The sequence below is a fragment of the Gopherus flavomarginatus genome, chromosome 12, assembly GCF_025201925.1.
Source record: "Gopherus flavomarginatus isolate rGopFla2 chromosome 12, rGopFla2.mat.asm, whole genome shotgun sequence".
Taxonomy (NCBI): Eukaryota; Metazoa; Chordata; order Testudines; family Testudinidae; genus Gopherus; species Gopherus flavomarginatus.
Window position 1 is genome coordinate 43961435 of NC_066628.1, and position 19081 is coordinate 43980515.

Below are 19081 nucleotides of genomic sequence, written 5' to 3' on the forward strand. Positions count from 1 at the left end.
CCAAATAAGGAGTGGGAAGATCATTTTAGCTGAAGTGGTATGGGTACTGAATTGGCACAGAATAATTAAACATGAACAACTGATGTGCAGTATCTAAAAGTAACACTCTTTTACATATTTGAAGACTTACCAGGTTCAGCCTCAGACATCTTTTCTCAAAACCAAACGTCCAGTTTTTTAACCTTTCCTTATGAGTTATGTCTTTTAAACCTTTTGTCATTTTTATTGCTCTCCTCTGGACTCTCCAGTTTGTTCACATCTTAGGTACCAAACCTGGACGTAGTACTTCAGCTGAGACTTCACCATTGTTAAGTAGAGCGTGACCGTTACATATGACACTCCTGTTATCCAGAATGACATTTGCCTTTTTTTGCTACAGCATCACACTGTTGACTCATTCAGTTTGTGATCCACTGTAACCTCCAGATCCTTTTCTGTAGCACTGCTGTCTAGGCAGTTATTGCTAATTTTGAATTTGTGCACTTCTCTTCCTTAGTACTTTGCACCTGTCTTTGATTTCAGACCAAATCTTCAATTTATCAAGATAATTCTGAATTCTAGTCCTGGCCTTCAGAGTGCTTGCAGCCTAATCCAGCTTGATGTCATCTGCTAATTTTGTAAGCATACTCTCCACTATGTCATCCAAGTTAATGAAAACATTGACTAGTAGTACTAGACCTAAAATGGATCCTACTTGCATAAGACTGGCTATGCTGGATTAGACCAAAGGTCCATCTAGCCCAGTATCTTGTCTTCCGACAGTGGCCAATGCCACTTGATATCTCCTTCCAGTTTGATGGTGAACCATTGATAATTCTTTGAGTGTGGTCTTTCAACTAGTTGTACACCTCATAGTAATTTAATCTAAGCCATATTTCTGTAGTTTCCATATGAGAATGTCGTGGGAAGCAGAAGACTAGCCTGTAGAAGGAAATTAGATTGGTTTAATGTTACTTGTTCTTGATAAATGCATGTTGGCTATTTCCGCTTTATCCTTCATGTTTGAACTATTTGATTATTAAGTTGTTCCAGTATCTTTCCAGATATTGATTGCCCTCAGACATTAGTAATGTGTCATCTCAAATTTCTAGGCCATATGGCATCATGTACCTTTTTTACTCCTGTGCCCGTTTTGCATGAAGTAAGGCAGGTGCCTAACTCATTCATGCTAGAAACAACTTAGGCATCTAAAGTGACTCCTGGAGACAGGTTCCCTGCTGTGAACTGCTAGTACAAATAGGTACCGTTCTGTAGCCCCAGCCTAGGAGCTGAACTCAGAGTGGGGCTTAGCACACAACCACTCATCAGCATTTCCCAGCTTAGGCAGCTCCCACTTTTAGCATGCTAGCTTTTGTGGATCATGTTCTTAGGTGTCTCTCCCCTTACCCTGCCCCATTGTTCAAGGACCCTAGGTACCTAACTCAGGCTTTGTAGAACACATTGGCGCTCCATTGATTTTTGTTTCTATGCACCCAAAGTTAGGCATTGGGATGTTGAGCGGATTTTGAGATCTGAGCCTAACTGCTTAGCTAGTAGAAATTCTGCACTAATTCTTACAGTCCAGCTGTCAACTGGCCAGCACAAGGTGAATTCTCACTTGAAACTGTTTGAATAATCAATTTTTTGCCCTTCCATTCGTAGTTTAAAACAACCTTGCCACATGTAGCTGAGAAGGCTCTGAATGAGCCATGTATAAAAGCTTAATTAGTATCCTGGTTCACCCCATTGCTCTTCTGCTGTAAATACTGAAATGTGAGGTTAACCAACATCTTAAGCTTGTATTTGTCTTTTGGTGGGAGCCTCAGCCATCTGTGATTCAGACCCTTTTCAAGCTTTTATGAAGTCAATATACAAATACAAATTTCACAACGTTTCGCAGAGAGTGACAATTCTAAGTCAAGTTTTTAACTCTTTGAAGTGAACAGTTTAAAAAAAAATTGTGCAGGAATACCATTTGCTGTTCCAATACCATCCATAATAACTCTGATATCAGATGCATCCAGGAAGGGTTGGGGAGTACATATGTCAGATCCAGACTCACAGTTGGTGGTCTCATTGGAAGTGCCAGTTACATATTCTAGAATTGAGATGGATACATCTAGCTTGCAAAGAGTTTCTACCACTGATCAAAGATTCTTCCATTCAGATTCTCCTGGACAATCCACAGTGGCCTACTATATAAACAAACAGGGAAGTGCAAGATCTGATCTCCAGTTTCAAGAAGCCATAGGTCTGTGGGAGTGATATATCCAGAATTGTATCAGTCTTGATGGCTCTCCACCTTCTGGAGGAGAACAATGGTTTAACAGACTAAGCAAAAAAGTGACTTTGTCACAAATGGGAGTTAAAAGATTAATTACTGGATCAAAACTTCCAAAGATGTTTTTTTCCCCCAACTAGACCCATTCATTTTGAATCAGAGAAAGCATCTGAAGTTTTGTTCTTGAGCAAGGAAGAGTCCAGGATCCATAGCAGACACTTCCATGATTGCTGGTTACACCATTTGATATGTGCTTACCCTCCTTTCCTTTAATTCCAAGGCTTATTAAAGAACATGACAAGAAAAAACTCTAGTTATACTGATAGTTCCTGGTTGGCCTCAACAATTCTGGTTTTCAGATCTCCTGATATTGTCCAATCACCAATTTATCATGCTGCTCATTCAGAACGACATATTGCACAACCACAGCTTAGTTTTTTACCCAAATCAGCGTGTCTGTATCTCGCTGCTTGGATGGTTTCTGGATGTCTTCATTAGATAGAGGGTGTTCTTCAGAAGTACAGAATATCTTACTTCAAAGCAGGAAATTATCTGCAAGAATTAAGTATTCTATCTTTTGCTTCAGTTAAGGTACATTTTGCAGCACATTCCATCTGCCTACATAAGGACCTTTGGTTTCTCTCATTAATCAGTGAGCAGAATTCTGAGAGGCTTGGTTTGTTTTCCTCCTGGAAAGGGGTGGGGGTGGGGGGGGAAGATTGCTGCAACATGGGATTTAAATCTAGTGCTTGCTTCTCTAATGGAACCCCCTTTTTGAATCTTTTCAAGCTGTACAATACACTTCTTATCAATGAAGGTGGCATTCTTGGTGGCAATTACCTCAGCATATAGGATAAGTGAATTACAAGCATTCATGATTAACTCTCTCTACACAGTTTTTCATATGAATAGAGTACCTATGACACCTCATCCATCCTTTGTTCCAAAGTATTGTCAGATTTTCATATTAATCAGTTTATTCATTTACAAGTTTTCCTTCCAAGAATTCATTTATCTCCAGCAGAAGCTAAATTACGTAACTTTGATGTTAGAAAATTGTTTTACTATTGATTTATTATTAGTCTTTCCATAAGACTTCAAGTTTTTTATTGCTTAGGGTAGTAAAATCCAAAGGAATGGCTATCTGATTTGTACGAGGATGGCATATAGTATTTCTAAGATAAAGACCACATCAAACATTCAGACTCATTCTACTAGAGCACAAGTGACATCTGTTGCGTGTCTAAGTCAAGTGCTAATACTGGAGATTTCCAGAGCAGCTTCCTGAACTTCAGCTCATACATTTTAAAAAAAAATCATTAGTAAACGCTTCACCCTTTTAGGAAGGGTGGTTTTACGATCTATTTTTAAATAACTCCTGCCTCCCGTCCCATTTAAGATTACTGCTAGCTAATCACCATGAATGGGATCCACATGTATAGTACTCAAAGACAGAACTGTTACTTACCTTATAGTAAATCCGAGAGAGAGCTCATCAGTTTGAGCATTTTCTGCACAACACCACTTCCTGCAGGTATTAGGCATTCAGCATCAGTCTTCTTTAAACAATGTAACAGGGTCCAGCATTACTTATACTTGATTGTGATATAGACATATTTAAATCCTGAATTGTACTAATGAATTCAGGCTTTGTGTCATCTCTCATATGTAACATGGATGTCATATTAGGTTTAAAAAGTCAGCTGATTTTAAAAGCCCTCTCTCTAACAATCTCCATTTTAATTTAAAAGTAACTTTCCTCTTCCCCCAGACTTTGAACAGAGAAGTAGGGCTTAATATTTGTGTATAGGAAAACAGTGGCTGATTATAGTTTCAAATGAACTGCAGAACTAAGTGGTTGCACCTAGAGCCACCAGATGTTGAGTGTTTTAGAAAAAATTACATCTATTTGCCCTTTATCTTCTGTCTACATTGAAGAACTCAAACAAGTTGAGATTCATGTAAAAGGTTGTTTAGTCAGATAATATACAAATGATATTTTAGTTTCCAGTGAAGTTTGTGAGGTAGTAATAATACAATAATATTAAAAGAAGCAAAACACAAACTCCAAAAATAATGTATTGTTACTTTATTATACGTTATTAAAAATGAACTAGTGCAGTAAAGATATTTATATGAGGGCTTTGCCTTTTCAACATTAGTAAATGATAATAGAAATAAAGGATTCATGTTCAAATAAGACTATGGAATCAGTAAACATATAAGTCATGTCCTAAACCACATAACATGAAGGTGATGTATCAGTCAGTGCCCTTTCTACAAAACATAACTTAGCAATGTGAGAACTGCTCATGTTTAGTGTCTTACTTTAGACAAACTGAAAAATTGTAATGATGCTTAGGGATTTTTTTTACTTCAAACTATTAATATATTTAAAAAGAAAGCTGTCACGGTAGATTAGCCACTATTTCACCTACTTTACCTGTTCTTAAAAAAATTTGATTTGTGAAGTACAGCAATTTTTTTTGTAAACAAATGCTTACATTTCCTGCCCACCTGCTTTGTCTTGTGGTGGATTTGGCCTCATAACGCCAAATGATCTTCGATGGTTTCTCATTCTCTCTCTTGCATTTTTTTTTTAGTTTTACCAGTAACTAATATACTAGTGAGTTGCGCACTTGAATTTTTTTCCACTGATAAAACAAACTTAAAGTGAATGGACCCATAATTATTCAGTCACTGTGATTCATGGTAGCAGGTTTTCTAAAATAGAAGATTCCAAACTTTGTAGATTTTGAAGCAGGCTTATTATACTTCTCCCCACAATTCTTTGGGCTTGGTTTTTTTTCCTGTGTGTCATACAGTTTGATTTCTTGTACAATGTTTTCTGAATGTAACAAGACTAGCACAGTTTTCGAACAGTACAGTGACTACTCTCAATTTAATGCACCCAAGTACCTTACTCTATGGAAGAGGTTTTTTTCTTTACTTATTGACTTGAATATCATGGGCAACAAGCCCGTTAAATGAAAATCCTAAATAAAATGTCACATTTTCATTTCCTTGAGGCACGGAATCATAATGTAAAGCTACAATATGAATCTGTCCAACATGACCCTGTACAAACAGTTTTCCATTCTCTGTCCAACCTGAAACCCTTCTTAGAACATCACGTATTTTGCCTATATTCCACACATCACCATGTTGCCACTTCATCCGTCGATCATTTAGAGAGCCATCAATTAATTTATCAATCCTAGTCTTGTGCATAATCTTTATTAGACCACTGCCCTTTCCCAGGAAAAAATGTGTGTAGATTTTTTTCTTTCTTGGAGCAATATTTTTCACCTTGATGTCATGCATGCGTTTCATAGTCTGAAGAGCTGATATGAGAATATCATCTTTATCTGGATTAGGTTCTTTGTCTAATGCATCATCAGGCCAGTACAGTAAGGTGAGCAAAAAATGGGCACTTGCTGGAAATGCTGTTCTTCTCTGTTTAAAGAATCTATTGCTGAGTTCTCTAAGTGTTTGAAAAGGAAGAAGTTTGGAAGATCCAGGAGATAAACATGCTAGTGTGATGTGACACAAAATGTAATTGATGAGATCAATATCCTCTAGCCTGCCTTTCTGTGGGTCATCTGGGTAAAAATTAATGATTTTTTCTAGCTTTTCAACTGACCTCTTCTCCTTTGAATCTGTAAAAAATGAAAGAATAGTAGTGACACTGCCACCACCATACTTATAAATGTTCATACGTCTGATGAGTTGAGTTTCGGGTTCTGCATTGTTTTCTCCCATAGGATATTCTGAGGTAAAGAATTTGGCATACACCTCAGACTGCCTTTTCAACCACTTTCTGGGTTTGTAAACTTGTTCTTCTTTCTCCTCCTCTGCATCCTCATCTTGTTTCTCCTGGTTTTTATCTGTTTGGAAATAACTTAAATCTTCTGAAATCCAGTCCAGAGCATTATAAATGTTCTGGTGTAAGCCTTTTAAACGACTGTGAAGCTTTCCCCAGGGTTTTTTAATTTCCTCAGGAATGTAGTCTGTTAGCAAATAACGCACAAGCTCAGGATGTTCCCCTTGTGTGTTTCTGGGAAATACCTCAAGTGTAGACAGGAGTTTTAGTAGACGACATCCCACTTCAACCTCTCCAAAATATCCAGCATTGTTCATACTATCTATCTCTGACTTTGCAGCCTGTTGTGCAGCCCTGAAGCATTTCATAGCTTTAAGGGCAATTTCTATCATCTGAATGATTCCACCAGGAGTAGCCTCATACATCTTTTTGTCCACAGTAAAACTAAACCATTTCCTGTACACTTGACCTTCTGTATCCAAAATAAAAGAATCATTTGGCAAATGAGATTTGGCCACCGCTGCCCAATATTCTGCATCCTCAAATTTTTCATGATTGTAATGCAGTCGAGCAAGTTGCTGGGCAAAGAAGGCATCTTTTCCCAAGCATTCATAGGCAGTTTTTAAAACCTCTATAGCTTTTTCACAATCTTCAATTTTACAGACATGCTCAATGAATGGAGAGAAGAGGCTGTCAGTATTGTCTCCCCTGCTCTTCTTGTCGCGTCGCATAAACAAATCTCTGATGAACTTTGTGAACTCTTCTCTTCCAAATCTATGGTTTAAAAGCACTTTTTCCTGAAGAAGTTTCATTGCAATTTGACTCTGAGGCTGACTTCCTGAGAGCTGATGCAGAATTTCTTTTGCAACCAAGTAATGTATGATATGGACAGATGAAATACAGGTGGTATTTTCTCTTAATTCAATAAAAATAACTCTTGCCTGTTCACTTAAGTTATTTTTGAAATCATACTCTCTCACTCTCTTTTCTGTATATGCCCCCAGCCCTAGAAAAGCTTCACAGTGTGATAATGAAATGTATGAATTGTGTACATAGAAATTGAGCAGAGCAACATACTTCATTAAATTAGTAACAGGGGAAGAAAGGTCTATGCCTTGCAGGAGGTGCTCTACAAACTCCCTCACATATGTTTCATTAAACTCCTCACTCATTAGGACAAACGTGAGAATAAATTCAGGCTTGAAGTCTTTCTGCTTTTTAAGTTTTTCTATTTTGGTTTTAAACAAGCGTTTCTCTTGATCTGTCAGTTTGTGAGTGACGGCAACTGTATCGAGGGGAGAAGCTTTGCATAGCTTTTCAGGGACATTAGATCGTTTACAGCCCAAGAGGATGAAACAAGGCTTGGAAAAATGACTTCTTCGAGCTGCCATTGCATCCATTAAATCATTTTTTAATTCATCCAGATAATCTTCATCATAATCTTCAACAAGGAGGAGGACTGGGAGAGAATTCTTCATGTCATTTTCATCATATTCTCTAAAATTAACTGCATGCCTGGAGACAGTTGCAACTGGATATGAGGATTTGACCACAGCACATCTTAAATCCTTTCTTCTTTTCCATAGTACTTGCCTTGCAATGGTGCTTCCTCCACTTCCAGGTTGATGAAATATTTTTAGTTTAGCCACAGAATACCTGATTCTGTTCCCATGTAAAATATCATCTAAAATTTTATGAACCTCTTCACAGGCCTCCCGCTCAATGACTTCTCCACAGCTCCCTTTATCAGCAAGCCAGAAATTTTTCCAGCTGACTTTTCTACCTTGGTAAAATGTTCGTTCTATCTCTTGTATTTCTTTTGTGCTCAGAAGATCCAGTTTGATATCATCACATTGATCTGCACACAGTATTTCAAGGGAAGACATTTTTTCTTCTTCCAGAGTTGGAAGCACACACAGACCTTTTGTGGAAACTGGTAAATGTCTGGGACGTATTGCGGATGGCAGCATTTTTTGAATAGTGGCATCTACGTGACTTAGCTTCATGCCAACAATGCTTCTCTGTTCTAGTGTCTCAATATTACAAGATGCCTGAGCTAGGTTAGCCCACTTCTCATAATTTTCTTTGGACTCTGCAATGCATATGATATAATCCATGCCATTCATTTCTGTATAGAATTCCTGGAAGGTGTCTACAATTGGCTTCTCCACAGGTGATAAGAGGAGGAAAAGTACCACAAAAGATCCCTTAGGAAGGATTTCATCACAGATAAATGAAATGGCTTTCTTAAGATACTTCTTTTTAGTTCTAATCCAAGTGTCTTCATCACAAGGTTTTTCATTCCCAAGGAAGTCACTGCGTCCATTGCAAAATATCCAGCTGGTGTGATCAAATAGGCCCAAATGTTTTTGAAATTCAGTGGTGCTCATCTTGCTTTCATTGGCATAATTTTGCAAGAAATGTGACCTTGTTTCATGATGCTCTTTGTACTTGGCATATAAACCTGACACATTGGAATCCTCATCAAAATCAAACACACAGAAAATATTCATGCGCATTAAAAATTTGACAGATTTCAGATCTTCTTTTCCACAGCTATTTGTGACAAGAATGTACAATAGAGAATCATTCATATAGTTCTTGCCATCAGTGAATAGGACTGATAACTTCCGCCCTAAATTTTCAGAAATTTCCATAGGGTCCTCACTACTGGAGGACTCAGCCTTTTCCCTTCTGACATCCTTCTCTTGTAAACCCTGAATAAAAGCCACTAGTTCTTCATTCTTTACAGGCTCAGACTTTGTTCCCACTCTTTGATAGAGAACTGGAGTTCTGTCGAAGTTCACCTTATTACTCTGTTCGTTAAATCTAGGTAAGCGTACTTGAAAGATCTTCCCCTTCACTGTACTGGATGATGGTTCAATGTCAACCTCTACCACAAAGCATTGGTCTTGAGAGTCTTTCTGAATCACTTCAGTAAAAATAGGAGGGTGAATGCAATTTCTTGCAGCTTCTTGTTCAGATGGTTCAAAACATTTTTCAATGTAATCTAATGCATCTACATAGATGTCTCTGTCTCTTACTGGTATGCCAGCTATCTGTCCGTGTTTCCAGCCCTTGTCTTCAACACTGTCCATTACACCAAAGTGTATCGTGCCATTTGTTCGAACATTCATGCAGGCTGAGGCATATCTAATCACTTCATAGGCAAACTTTGCTTGCAGTCGTTGCCTGTCCAGCTTTGCAGCAGTTGTAAAAGATTTGTATTCATGGCAAGGGGTGATCAAATCTATGACTCCAGTTTCTGGAGCAAGAATGCTGTTTTTTACATATTTAAAATTAATGTCTTCATTTTTAAATTGCCTGAATTTGCTCAGAGTTAATGATTCAACTGTATTTTCATGTAAGGAATGACTTTTTCTACTTCCTCTCCTGCAAAAAGTAGACATTGTTTTTTCTGTGTGCTCCTTACCAGTCTCTTCTACTGCCCCAGAGTTGTCTGTTTCTGCAGATCCCGTCTGGTAAGATGTTACATGAAAACTTTTGGGCTGTTTGATGCTGAGGGCCTTTAAATCACTGTCTGTCTCTTCAGTTGGTGCATTAGCCTTGGTAAACACAGCTGAATTCCTGTTTTTTACTCTCTTTTTATCATCATTGGTAGTGATATCAGAACCCAACACTTCTGAAGCCTTAATGCTGGGATTATCTGCTTGGGCTGAGTCTACCCCTGCATTTTTCTGCAAATGTTCCAAAAGTTCATTTCTTTTCCGTGTTATTATGTGGATTTGGCCTCCTTTCATACCCATGCTTTTGAGGAAAGGTTCATCTAATTCTTTGAGCACTGGGCCAGTCACTTCCTCTTCACAGAGCTTTTCTACATATTCTTTCTTAATTCCAATAGATTCTAGCCAGCATCTAACATGAGACTCGTTCCATTCAGCCAAAGGTAGCGTTTTGTAGTCTGAAAACGAAATTGTGTGTCAGTAGCACATACTCAGGGAAGGTTAGTCTTTTTTCTTTTATTTCACCACACCATGCACTTTGAATTAGTGTTACGGTCCTCTTTAAAGCCTTGTCTAGACCCAGAGTTAAATGTGTGATGTTAGCTAACAACATGTTTGAAAACTCTCTAGTGAAGACAAAACAGTTTAGATTTCAACCTATACTAATCACATTGAGTTAAAGGCCAGGCTTCACCTACCCATGCCCAGGTTTTAACTCCCCCATCTTAGAACGTGTTAAAGAGAGCCTGGCTTGTCTACATTAGACTTCTCAAGCATCTTAGATACAACTTCCTAACAATGCACCTTTTATTCTAGTCTAGACAAAACCTAAGAAGAGACTGTATGGCGTAGCTTCAGGGACTAGTAGACAGTATGAAGCTTCATAGTTTCCTACAGTTTAAGGGCAGAAGCGACTATTACAGCTTCTGGTCTGACAGCCTGCCTATCACAGACATTAAATGTCACCTAGATCAGTGGTTTTCAGACTTTTTCTGGGGACCCAGTTTTAGAAAATTGTTGATGCCCAGGACCCAACGGAGCTGGGGAGGAGGGGTTTGGGGTGTGGGAGGGGCTCGGCTGGGGCAGAGGGTTGGGGTGTGCAGGTGAGGGCTGCAGGGTGGGACTGGGAATGGGGTTCAAGGTGTAGGAGGTGGCTCTGGGCTGGGGATGAGGGATTTGGGGTGCAGGAGGGGATCAGGGCTCTGTGTTTGGGATGAGGGATTTGGGGTGCAGGAGGGGCTCAGGGTTTGGGGGGGCTCAGGGCTGGGGTGCAGGAGGGGATCAGGGTTTGGGGGGGCTCAGGGCTGGGGCTTGGGGTCAGGGTTGGGACATAGAGTTACTTCCAGTGGCTCCTGATCAGTAGCACAGCCTGGGTGCAGAGACAGGTTTCCCTCCTGTCCTAGCCCTGCAGACCGCCCTGCGCCTGAAGCAGGTCTGGTTCCTAGGCAGAGGCATGCAAGTAGCTCCACGTGACTCTTGCCCACAGGAATGGCCCCCCAGCCGGCCAATGGGACTGCGGAGCTGGTGCTTGGGGTGGGGGCAGCGGGTGGAGCCCCATGGCCATGGACCTGCTTCTGGCCACTTCTGGGGTGGAGCACAGTGTCAGAACAGGTAGGCACTAGCCTAGCAGTGCTGACCAGAGCGACCCAGTGCCTTACATGCTATGACCCAGTACTGGGTCGCAACCCAAACTTTGCTGACCTAGATACCCCTCTGTTATTCAGAGATGTTAGCAAGACTAAAGCATTTCAGTCCTCAGGAGAATGCCTGGGGCACGCAACGTAGTGAACAGGAGAGGCCAAAGTGCTCTCGGTGCCCAAGTCTGCAAGGGCAGGGCCTTGATCAGATGAGATGTGCCCCAATGATCCCAGCAGGCAAACCACAGCCCATGCTGCAGACTCAGAGGAAGGCAAAAACTAGGGATCAAGTGTTGAGGTCTAGTTACAGTTGTGCCACTGATTTTCTCTGTTTTTGGGGAAATTGCTGACCTATTATGTCTGTTCCCTTCTGCTCAATGGAGACACCAGCTCCTTACCATTCTCCCAGGGCTGCTGAAAAGATTCACTAGTTTGCCCCACGTTAGATAAGTAAAATGTTATATATTCAAAAGAGAAGTATTGTTAAGGCAAATTCCATTACCCAGGAAGTGCAAACCTCTTAAAAGAGAGACATACCCATTTTCTTGTAGAAGAAGTTTATCCTCTTGCTCAGAAACTGATCTAAAGGGGGAAAAAACCATAACAAATAGCTTAATGATTTGTTTCTATACTGTTCACTCACTTTTTGGGGGGTGTGAGGGAACCATTTATGTGTTTAAGCTATTTACTGAATTTAAACAAACCTGGGTTTGGCATCTAGCTCTGCCTTTCAGTCCCCAGTATGAAAGGGGTGGAAAAATAAACCTAATAATGTGAGACACTCTTATTCATAAACCAGGGCCAGTAGCCATTCCCTCCTCTGCCCCCCTCCATCCTACTTTTTTCTTGTGAAGGTGGTAAAAGGTGCCAGATTGAGGGCTCTGTTCCTCCATGGGGCAGTGGCTGTCCAAGCTTCACACTGGAGGGATCAACTGCAGGGATGAACAGATAGCTTAGGCTTTTGGCCACTGAGTCCTGGGTATGTTTGCTGAGATGGCCCTCAAGGGGCCATTTGTGATAGTATTTCTCTTGAACGCTGGACTGAAACTATTCTAACAGCTAGATTTCAGATACACCACAGAGCAGCCAACATAAGGCTGGCAGAATTATAATTACAATTTTAACTACTGCATTAAATCTGTTACAGTGTGGTCTGAATTCCACCTCTTCACCTTTACAAAGGTCTGTTTACTCTATCTTCTCCCCAGTAATGCACTTGTCTGGACAGTACCTTACCTAGTTCCACATTAAGAGAGGGCTCTTGAGAGCCTGCTTAATGCTGCTTTGCTTAGTGAGTAAAAATAATTACATGCCCTGCTCCTGTAGTCAGTTGGCAAAGTTTGTAAGTCGGTGGGACTCTGGTTATATCATGTAAATCAGTGAAACCACATTCTAGAGCCTTGTCTACATAAGTTGTACTGCTTTATACCATTACACTTTAAAGTGGTACATTCCTGTCCCCTCCTTAGTGTAGACACACTTAGTTTGGCATAAAGGTGCCTTAAACTGGTATAGTTTATTCCTGTATTACAAACAACTCATCCAAAAGTGCAGTGTGCAAAATAATGTGCAATAATACAATTATACAAGAGAGTGAGAAAATATAAATTTAACAATGCCTGCAAATAAAGATTTATAAAAGGTCCCTCAAGCAAACAGAGACAATAGAACATTTAAAGAACAACAACAGGTGCCTCAGAATATGTCAAGGAAAATTTGTAAGTACAAATAATAGCCACAGATTTCTGTACCACACTATGAAAGGTAAATTCTGCTCTCATATGCCAGGTCAGTGGAGGCGAGTTTCTACATAGCTGAGATCCAGTTCCATAGTGGTAATTTCAGGCTCCTACCTGCTTCAGGGATGTGCTGTAAGTTCAGATTTAAAGGCAGAAGAATCCTTAGAGTGGATCATGAGAGCAGCCTGCAGCAAGAAGGCAAGTTAAGCAAGGGTGAGCATAGGATTGGAGAAAGATGGTCCAATTCCTGTGAAGGGTAGAGCAAAGAAGGGGCAGCAGGCTAGTGGGGGGTGCGAGCAGGGCCAGCTCCAGGCACCAGCCAAGCAAGCTCGTGCTTGGGGCGGCATTCCCTCTAATCCCCTTTTTTTTTTTTTTTTTTTTTTTTTTTTTTGCTTCACTGTTTTGGCCACCCTACAGGTTTTTTTGTTTTTTTTTTTTTCTTTTTGGTTCACCGCTCCAGCCACCCTGTAGGGGGTGGCGGCACGGAGGAGGGGAGCACCCTGCTGGGAGCGGGCTATGCGCTCTGTCTGCCCTAGCTGGTGCCAGGTCTGTAGCAAGCCCGGCAGGGCAGCCCGCATCCTTCCCTCCCCACCGACCGGAGCAGCGCAGAGACCTCCCGGCAGGTGGAAGGGGCCGCATGGCGAGCACCTCGCTGAAGGAAGCCCTGGCTGCCCCCCTTCTCTCTACCCCCTCTTCCTGGGGCACATCTGTAGCACCAGGAGTCCCCCTGCACCCACGCTCCGACCGCCCTGCACGGTATTTTTTGTTCTGCTGCTCCGGCCACCCCACAGGTTTGAGGTTTTTTTGTTTTTTGGTTCGGTGCTCCAGCGGTCCCACAGGTTTGCTTGGGGTGGCAAAAAGCCAAAGCCGGCCTTGGGTGGGAGATTGGTGATAAGGGGTTAAAAAGGAATGGGGAACAAATTCACACATTTAAGTAAACAGCAAGACTATGGAACAGATACGAGAGACTGATGGGTATCTGCTACCTATGCAATCAACAGCCTCCTAAATTCTTTTACAAAAGCAACTCTACAGCTGCACAAATACTTTTTCAATTTTTCTTTTTAGCTGATCTCTTTAACAGCTCCTTGGTGTGGGGCCTGATTCAGTGAAATCCTTTCCCTTGGAGCAAAGTGGGAATATTAATTCCTTGGGCGGGGGTCACAGTCCACACTCTGAAGTACACAAAATGGGACCTGAAAATTTGATCAGAGTTTTCGAGGAAACGAAAGTTATTTTTGACTGTCCTGGCTAAAAAGCTCCTCAAGGCGGCAGCAAAGTGTAGGAGCTGGATGCATTTCTAAGCAGTTACATGCCTGATCAGAACCAAGCCCACTGAGATCAGGGATAAAAATGGCCATTATCTCAGCCCCTACTGAAGTTAGAGCAACCCCGTGGGCTGCCCTATGTTACAATCCACTGCCTATGGGCCCAAGGGGTTGTTTTGGCAGCCACAGAATGTAGCACTGCAGCAATTCTGGCTCACAATCCTATTTCACTACCACCACAGGGTGCTGTAGAGTGGTTATGCTGGTTTTATCCCACAGTGGGACCCACCCCCAGTCCACACTATGCGCACCAGGAGGGGGCAGGAGGGAGAGGGTTGTCAGTGACTGACTGCAGTTGTTTTGTAGCCCATAGGGCTAGCCTGCTTGCTTGCTTAATTCTTTTCCTGCATGTGAAAAGGGAATATAGAAAAACCATGAACGCTGGGGGCCTGGTTTTCTGGAGATCAACAAGTTTGCAAATCAGGCTCTTAGTTCTGGAATTTCCCCATCCTGAGAGAAACCCAGATCCTCAACATCAGTGTTGGAAGTTAAGGAGGATCAATGTAGCTTCTGATCCTGCAGTTTAATATAGAGCTGCCCCACATTGTGCTCCATGGGGCTGGGATCCTCATGGGAGGAAGAAGGGGACAGGATGGGTGGCCCTGTATTTGTGTGGGGCAGTTCCAGGGTTGAGGACATTCTCCAACCTCATAATGGGTATGGCAAAGATAACGCCATGGAGAATGCATTACCCAGAGATCCACCTATGGGATTTAATCTGCAGGGAGGATAGAGAGGCAAAACAGTAAGCACAAATTCCACAGGCATGTCTTCCTCTTAGCCTCCTGCCACAGGCTTTTTGCAGAAGGGGCCATTGGCCCCTAGAAACAGATTCCTGTCCCAACAACAGGCTTCCCCATGAGAGAGGAAAGTTTCAGAATCTGGGAGTGGCAGGAAGACAATAGCCCTCAGGGAACATGGCTGTTGCAGTGCAAGGTTTCATTCTTCCGATCCCTGCTGTGCCGTAGGGCATCTGAAGAAGTGTTTTTTTTTTACCCCCGAAAGCTTATGCCCAAATAAATCTGTTAGTCTTTAAGGTGCCACCGGACTCCTTGTTGTTTTTGTGGACTAACACGACTACTTCGTGTCTTAGGAAGTGTCATTAGCACTGAGTGATCCAGAACTAAATACCCACAAAGACCATCATATTCATCCCCATCCGCCACACCTAGCCCCTTACAAACCAAGCTACCTTTACTGAGTTTTCAGCCAACTCTCAGTGCTACAGGGAAGGCTTACCTGACACAGGCTGCAGTGGGGGAGAACCTGCCTGCTTGCTCGTTCTTCACTGAAGCTCCAGTTCTGAGAGAGGAAATTTTTCCCTTTACGGTTGAAGATTTGATCACTGGACTGGACAGTAGCCCATGGTAGCGAGTCTCTCATGAGGTGACGTCCCCAAAAGTGCGTGGGAGAGAGCGTCTTTCCCTCCTCTCCCCAGAAGTGAGCTTGAAATTTGTCCAAGTCTCCACCCACCAGACTGAGCCTGGCTAGAAATCAAGCACAAAGCGGAACACTTCCCTGCTGAGCTGTGAGTGAGCTCAGCTGTTTAGCTAGCTTGCCCGAGGCCTGGTCTATGCAGTTTATGGCCTGATTTAACCATGTAGGTTTTTCTTACTGAAATAGCTAAACCTGCACAGCCCTAATGTGTAGCTAGTACTGGTGGTCAGGTGCTCTATAACACCTTTCCTTAGGGGATAACCTGTAACAGTATAAGTATCTTTTACCAAGGTAGCAGCTGCCGTGCTAGGGTGATCTAGTTAAAGCAGTACAACATTTGTGTGTAGGCAGCCCTTTGCTGCAGGCTGTACGGTGAGCCCTCCCAAACGAAGCCTTTGGGATGGGGAATAAATGACAAAGAACACCTCCCCCTCCCAGGGTGACCATATTTTCCCAAAGGAAAAATGGGACTGGTCCAAGGTGCCCCCTCCTGCTTCCAGTGTGAGTCCTGCTCCCAGCCTTCCCTGCTGCCCAAGCTGGGCCAGCCCAACCCCACCTTCTGCTCACCCATGTGGGGCCAGCCTGAGTCTCCCCTTTGCTACCCAAGCCTCCCTGCTGCTCTCCCTGGGCTGGCCAAGGCCCCTCTCTCCATCCCTCAGCAAGCAGGATCAGCCAGTGCCTGCCTGCTGCCCTCCCCCGCCCCCCCCCCCCCACCCAAACGCTGGGCCAGCCCAAGGCCCCGCTCTATCCCCTGCACACAGGGCTGGCCCAAGAACCCTGCCACTTCCCCATGCAGAGCTGGCTTGCCCCAACCTGCTCTCCTGACCCTTTCCTCCTCTGCAGGGCTGGTGTTGCTGCTTGACCCCCCCACCCCCACCCCCAAATGTTCCTCTGTGCCCTACTAGCGGTTGCATCCCACTTTTTTGGAACTAATGTGATTTTTGTCCACTTTGCTCTTGCCAATTGATGATCATGTCGGTGGCAAGAGAAAATGCTCATGTGTGCCAAAAAAGTCTAGGACAGGGCTTTAAAAAAAAAAGGGCCTGTCCCAGCCAAAACAGGATGCATGGTCACCCTACCAACACCCCTCCCCCCTCCACCAAAAAAAAAAAAACGAAAAAAAAACCAGCCACCCCCAGACTCCAGGTGTTTTGTAGGAAATGTTCTCCAATGCAAGTAGGGTGAGCAGATGGCCTGATTTTAGAGGGACAGCCTCGATATTTGGGGCTTTTTCTTATACGGGCTCCTATTCCCACCCACCCCGATTTTTCACACTTGCTGTCTGGTCACCCTGACTGCAAGGAACTGTTTGGGTACCACAGAGTGGGCTGAAAAACCTTGAACTGGGCATAAATCAGGAATTGCAGGGAGCTTTGCAGCCAGATCCTCAGTAAGAGGTTCTGCAGGAGCCCAAAGAGGGGCTGGGACCTGACACAACTCACAGAGTGCCAAGTGTGCTGCCCTCTTGCAGCGAAAGGGCTAGGTGTCAGGGAGAGAGAGACCCATACCATGTACATGCCCATGTTCATGGCTCTGTGAAGGACCTGCCGCAGTTTAGCTGTGGAACAAGAGTGGAATCCTCATGTCCTTAGGCATAGGCAGAATAGGCAGCCGCGTAGGGCCTCACTCTGCCTGGGGGCACCACTCTGCAGGCAGCCCAGGCAGTGTAGAAGCAGGGCTGCTGGGTCCTAGAGAGAGCCGAATGCAGCGCAATCTGAGGAGTGGGATTGGCTGCCGGGGTCTCTGGGAAGGGGAGGGGGTAGGGGTTGGGAAAGGAGCTCACCTGTGAGTGTGACTCTTTCCCCCCGGCTGAGGTCAGGTGAGGCAGGCTCTGTGGCTCTGGAACCAGTATCCTTTGTTGTCTCCCATAACATCCATTCTTCTCCCCCACCCCCCTGCCCCATGGAGCACCCCCTCCTTTCTCCCTCCTCCCCAGGAGCACCCCCCTCTCTCTCCTCCCTCCCCTCCATCAGGGCTGGGTTGGGTGAGGTGCTGGGGGGGGAGGGGAGGCTGGCTGCCTGCCTGCTGAGGAATGAAAGTGAAAGTAACTCACTTCTTCGGCAGGCAGCCAGAATTGGAATGTCACACAGGGCTTGGCTGGGGTTAGCCAGATGTGTGAAAAATCAGGATACGGGATTGGGGTACACTGATCAGATATCCCTATTTTATAGGGACAGTCCCAATTTTGGGGTCTTTTTCTTATATAGGCTCCTTTTACCCCCACCCCCACCCCCACCCATCCCTGTCCTGATTTTACACACTTTCTATCTGGTCACTCTAGGTCAGGGTAATTGGTGCCTATATAAGACAAAGCCCCAAATATCGGGACTGGCCCTATAAAATCAGGACATCTGGATCTGGCCACCCTAGCTGGGGAGCGCCTCTCCCCCGGGCTGGCAGCTGCCAGCAATCCATCTCATCCGGGGGGAGCTGCACAGGGCAAGATGAGCTGCTGTGGCTCCATGGGTGCCCCATCCCTGAGATCAGATGCTGTGCTAACTTCACCATGGTCTTTTGGGCTGGCGGCGGTGCCCATTGGCGTGTGATTGGACCTGAGGGTTTGGTGCTGCTGTTGCCAGTCTGCACCCCAAGAGGTGGATTTTGGGGTCCTGCAGTTTTCCACCTATCTCCTCCTCTACTGCAGCTGTTGGACCAGCAGGCTGGGGGGGTGAGCCAAGCATGAAAGCAGTACTGTGTTGCCATTTAGATTGTCATTTAACAACTTTGTTTGCCAAAAATTCTTGCTAACAATCCTGAATCCAATTTCAATATTTTTTTTAAATCAATATCTTAGCCAAAAACAGAAAATTAAGTTGTTGACAATTATTAGTGACAGGTTTGGTTTGAGGCAGGGAGTGGGTCAGTTTTCATCAGAGAAACAAAAAATGTTGACTGACTTTCCTATAGCCTGTTACTCCTGATAAGAGCCCTCCAACAACTGTAATATGCTCATCTCCTTACTAGTGTATAAAGCAGGGGTCGGCAACCTACGGCACACATGACAAAGGTGGCAGGTGAGCTGATTTTTGATGGTATGCAGCAGCAGGCTGAGCAGCTCAGCCCATCACTGCTCTGGGGTTCCGGCTGTTGCCCTATTGCCAGCTGGAATACCAGCCATCGGCCCCACTCAGCACCTGCTGCTGGCCTGGGGACCCCCAAGGAACCCCAGGCTGACAGTGGGCTGAGCAGGCCAGTTGAACCACTCAACCTGCTGTCAGCCTGGGGTTCCATTCACTAAGGCGGCAGTGGGCTGAGTGGGCTGGTGGCGGGCTGAGTGGGCTGGTGGCGGGCTGAGCAGGGCCGGTGGAGGGTTGAGTGGCTCAGTCTGCTGCCAGTCTGGGGTGCCAGCAGCACTCAGCCTACTGCTACTCCGGGGTTCCGGCTGCCGGCCCC

The 19081-nt window shown here is 44.0% G+C and overlaps 1 protein-coding gene across 3 annotated transcripts; it reads right to left on the reverse strand.

Annotated features, from left to right (window-relative positions):
- Positions 1-4334: 4334 nt before the first annotated feature.
- LOC127033017 (sterile alpha motif domain-containing protein 9-like) lies at positions 4335-15588 on the reverse strand. 3 transcript variants are annotated; one of them, XM_050920765.1, is made up of 4 exons: positions 15491-15588; positions 13038-13108; positions 11722-11766; positions 4335-10005 (listed from the first exon to the last, which is right to left on the reverse strand). In XM_050920765.1, exons 3-4 carry the CDS (start codon positions 11723-11725, stop codon positions 5207-5209), a joined length of 4803 nt encoding a protein of 1600 aa, XP_050776722.1. In that variant the 5' UTR covers positions 11726-11766; positions 13038-13108; positions 15491-15588; the 3' UTR covers positions 4335-5206. The 3 variants fall into 3 exon arrangements, with proteins under 3 accessions (XP_050776722.1, XP_050776723.1, XP_050776721.1); XM_050920766.1 differs by lacking the exon at positions 13038-13108; XM_050920764.1 differs by having other exon boundaries at positions 11722-13108.
- Positions 15589-19081: the final 3493 nt, after the last annotated feature.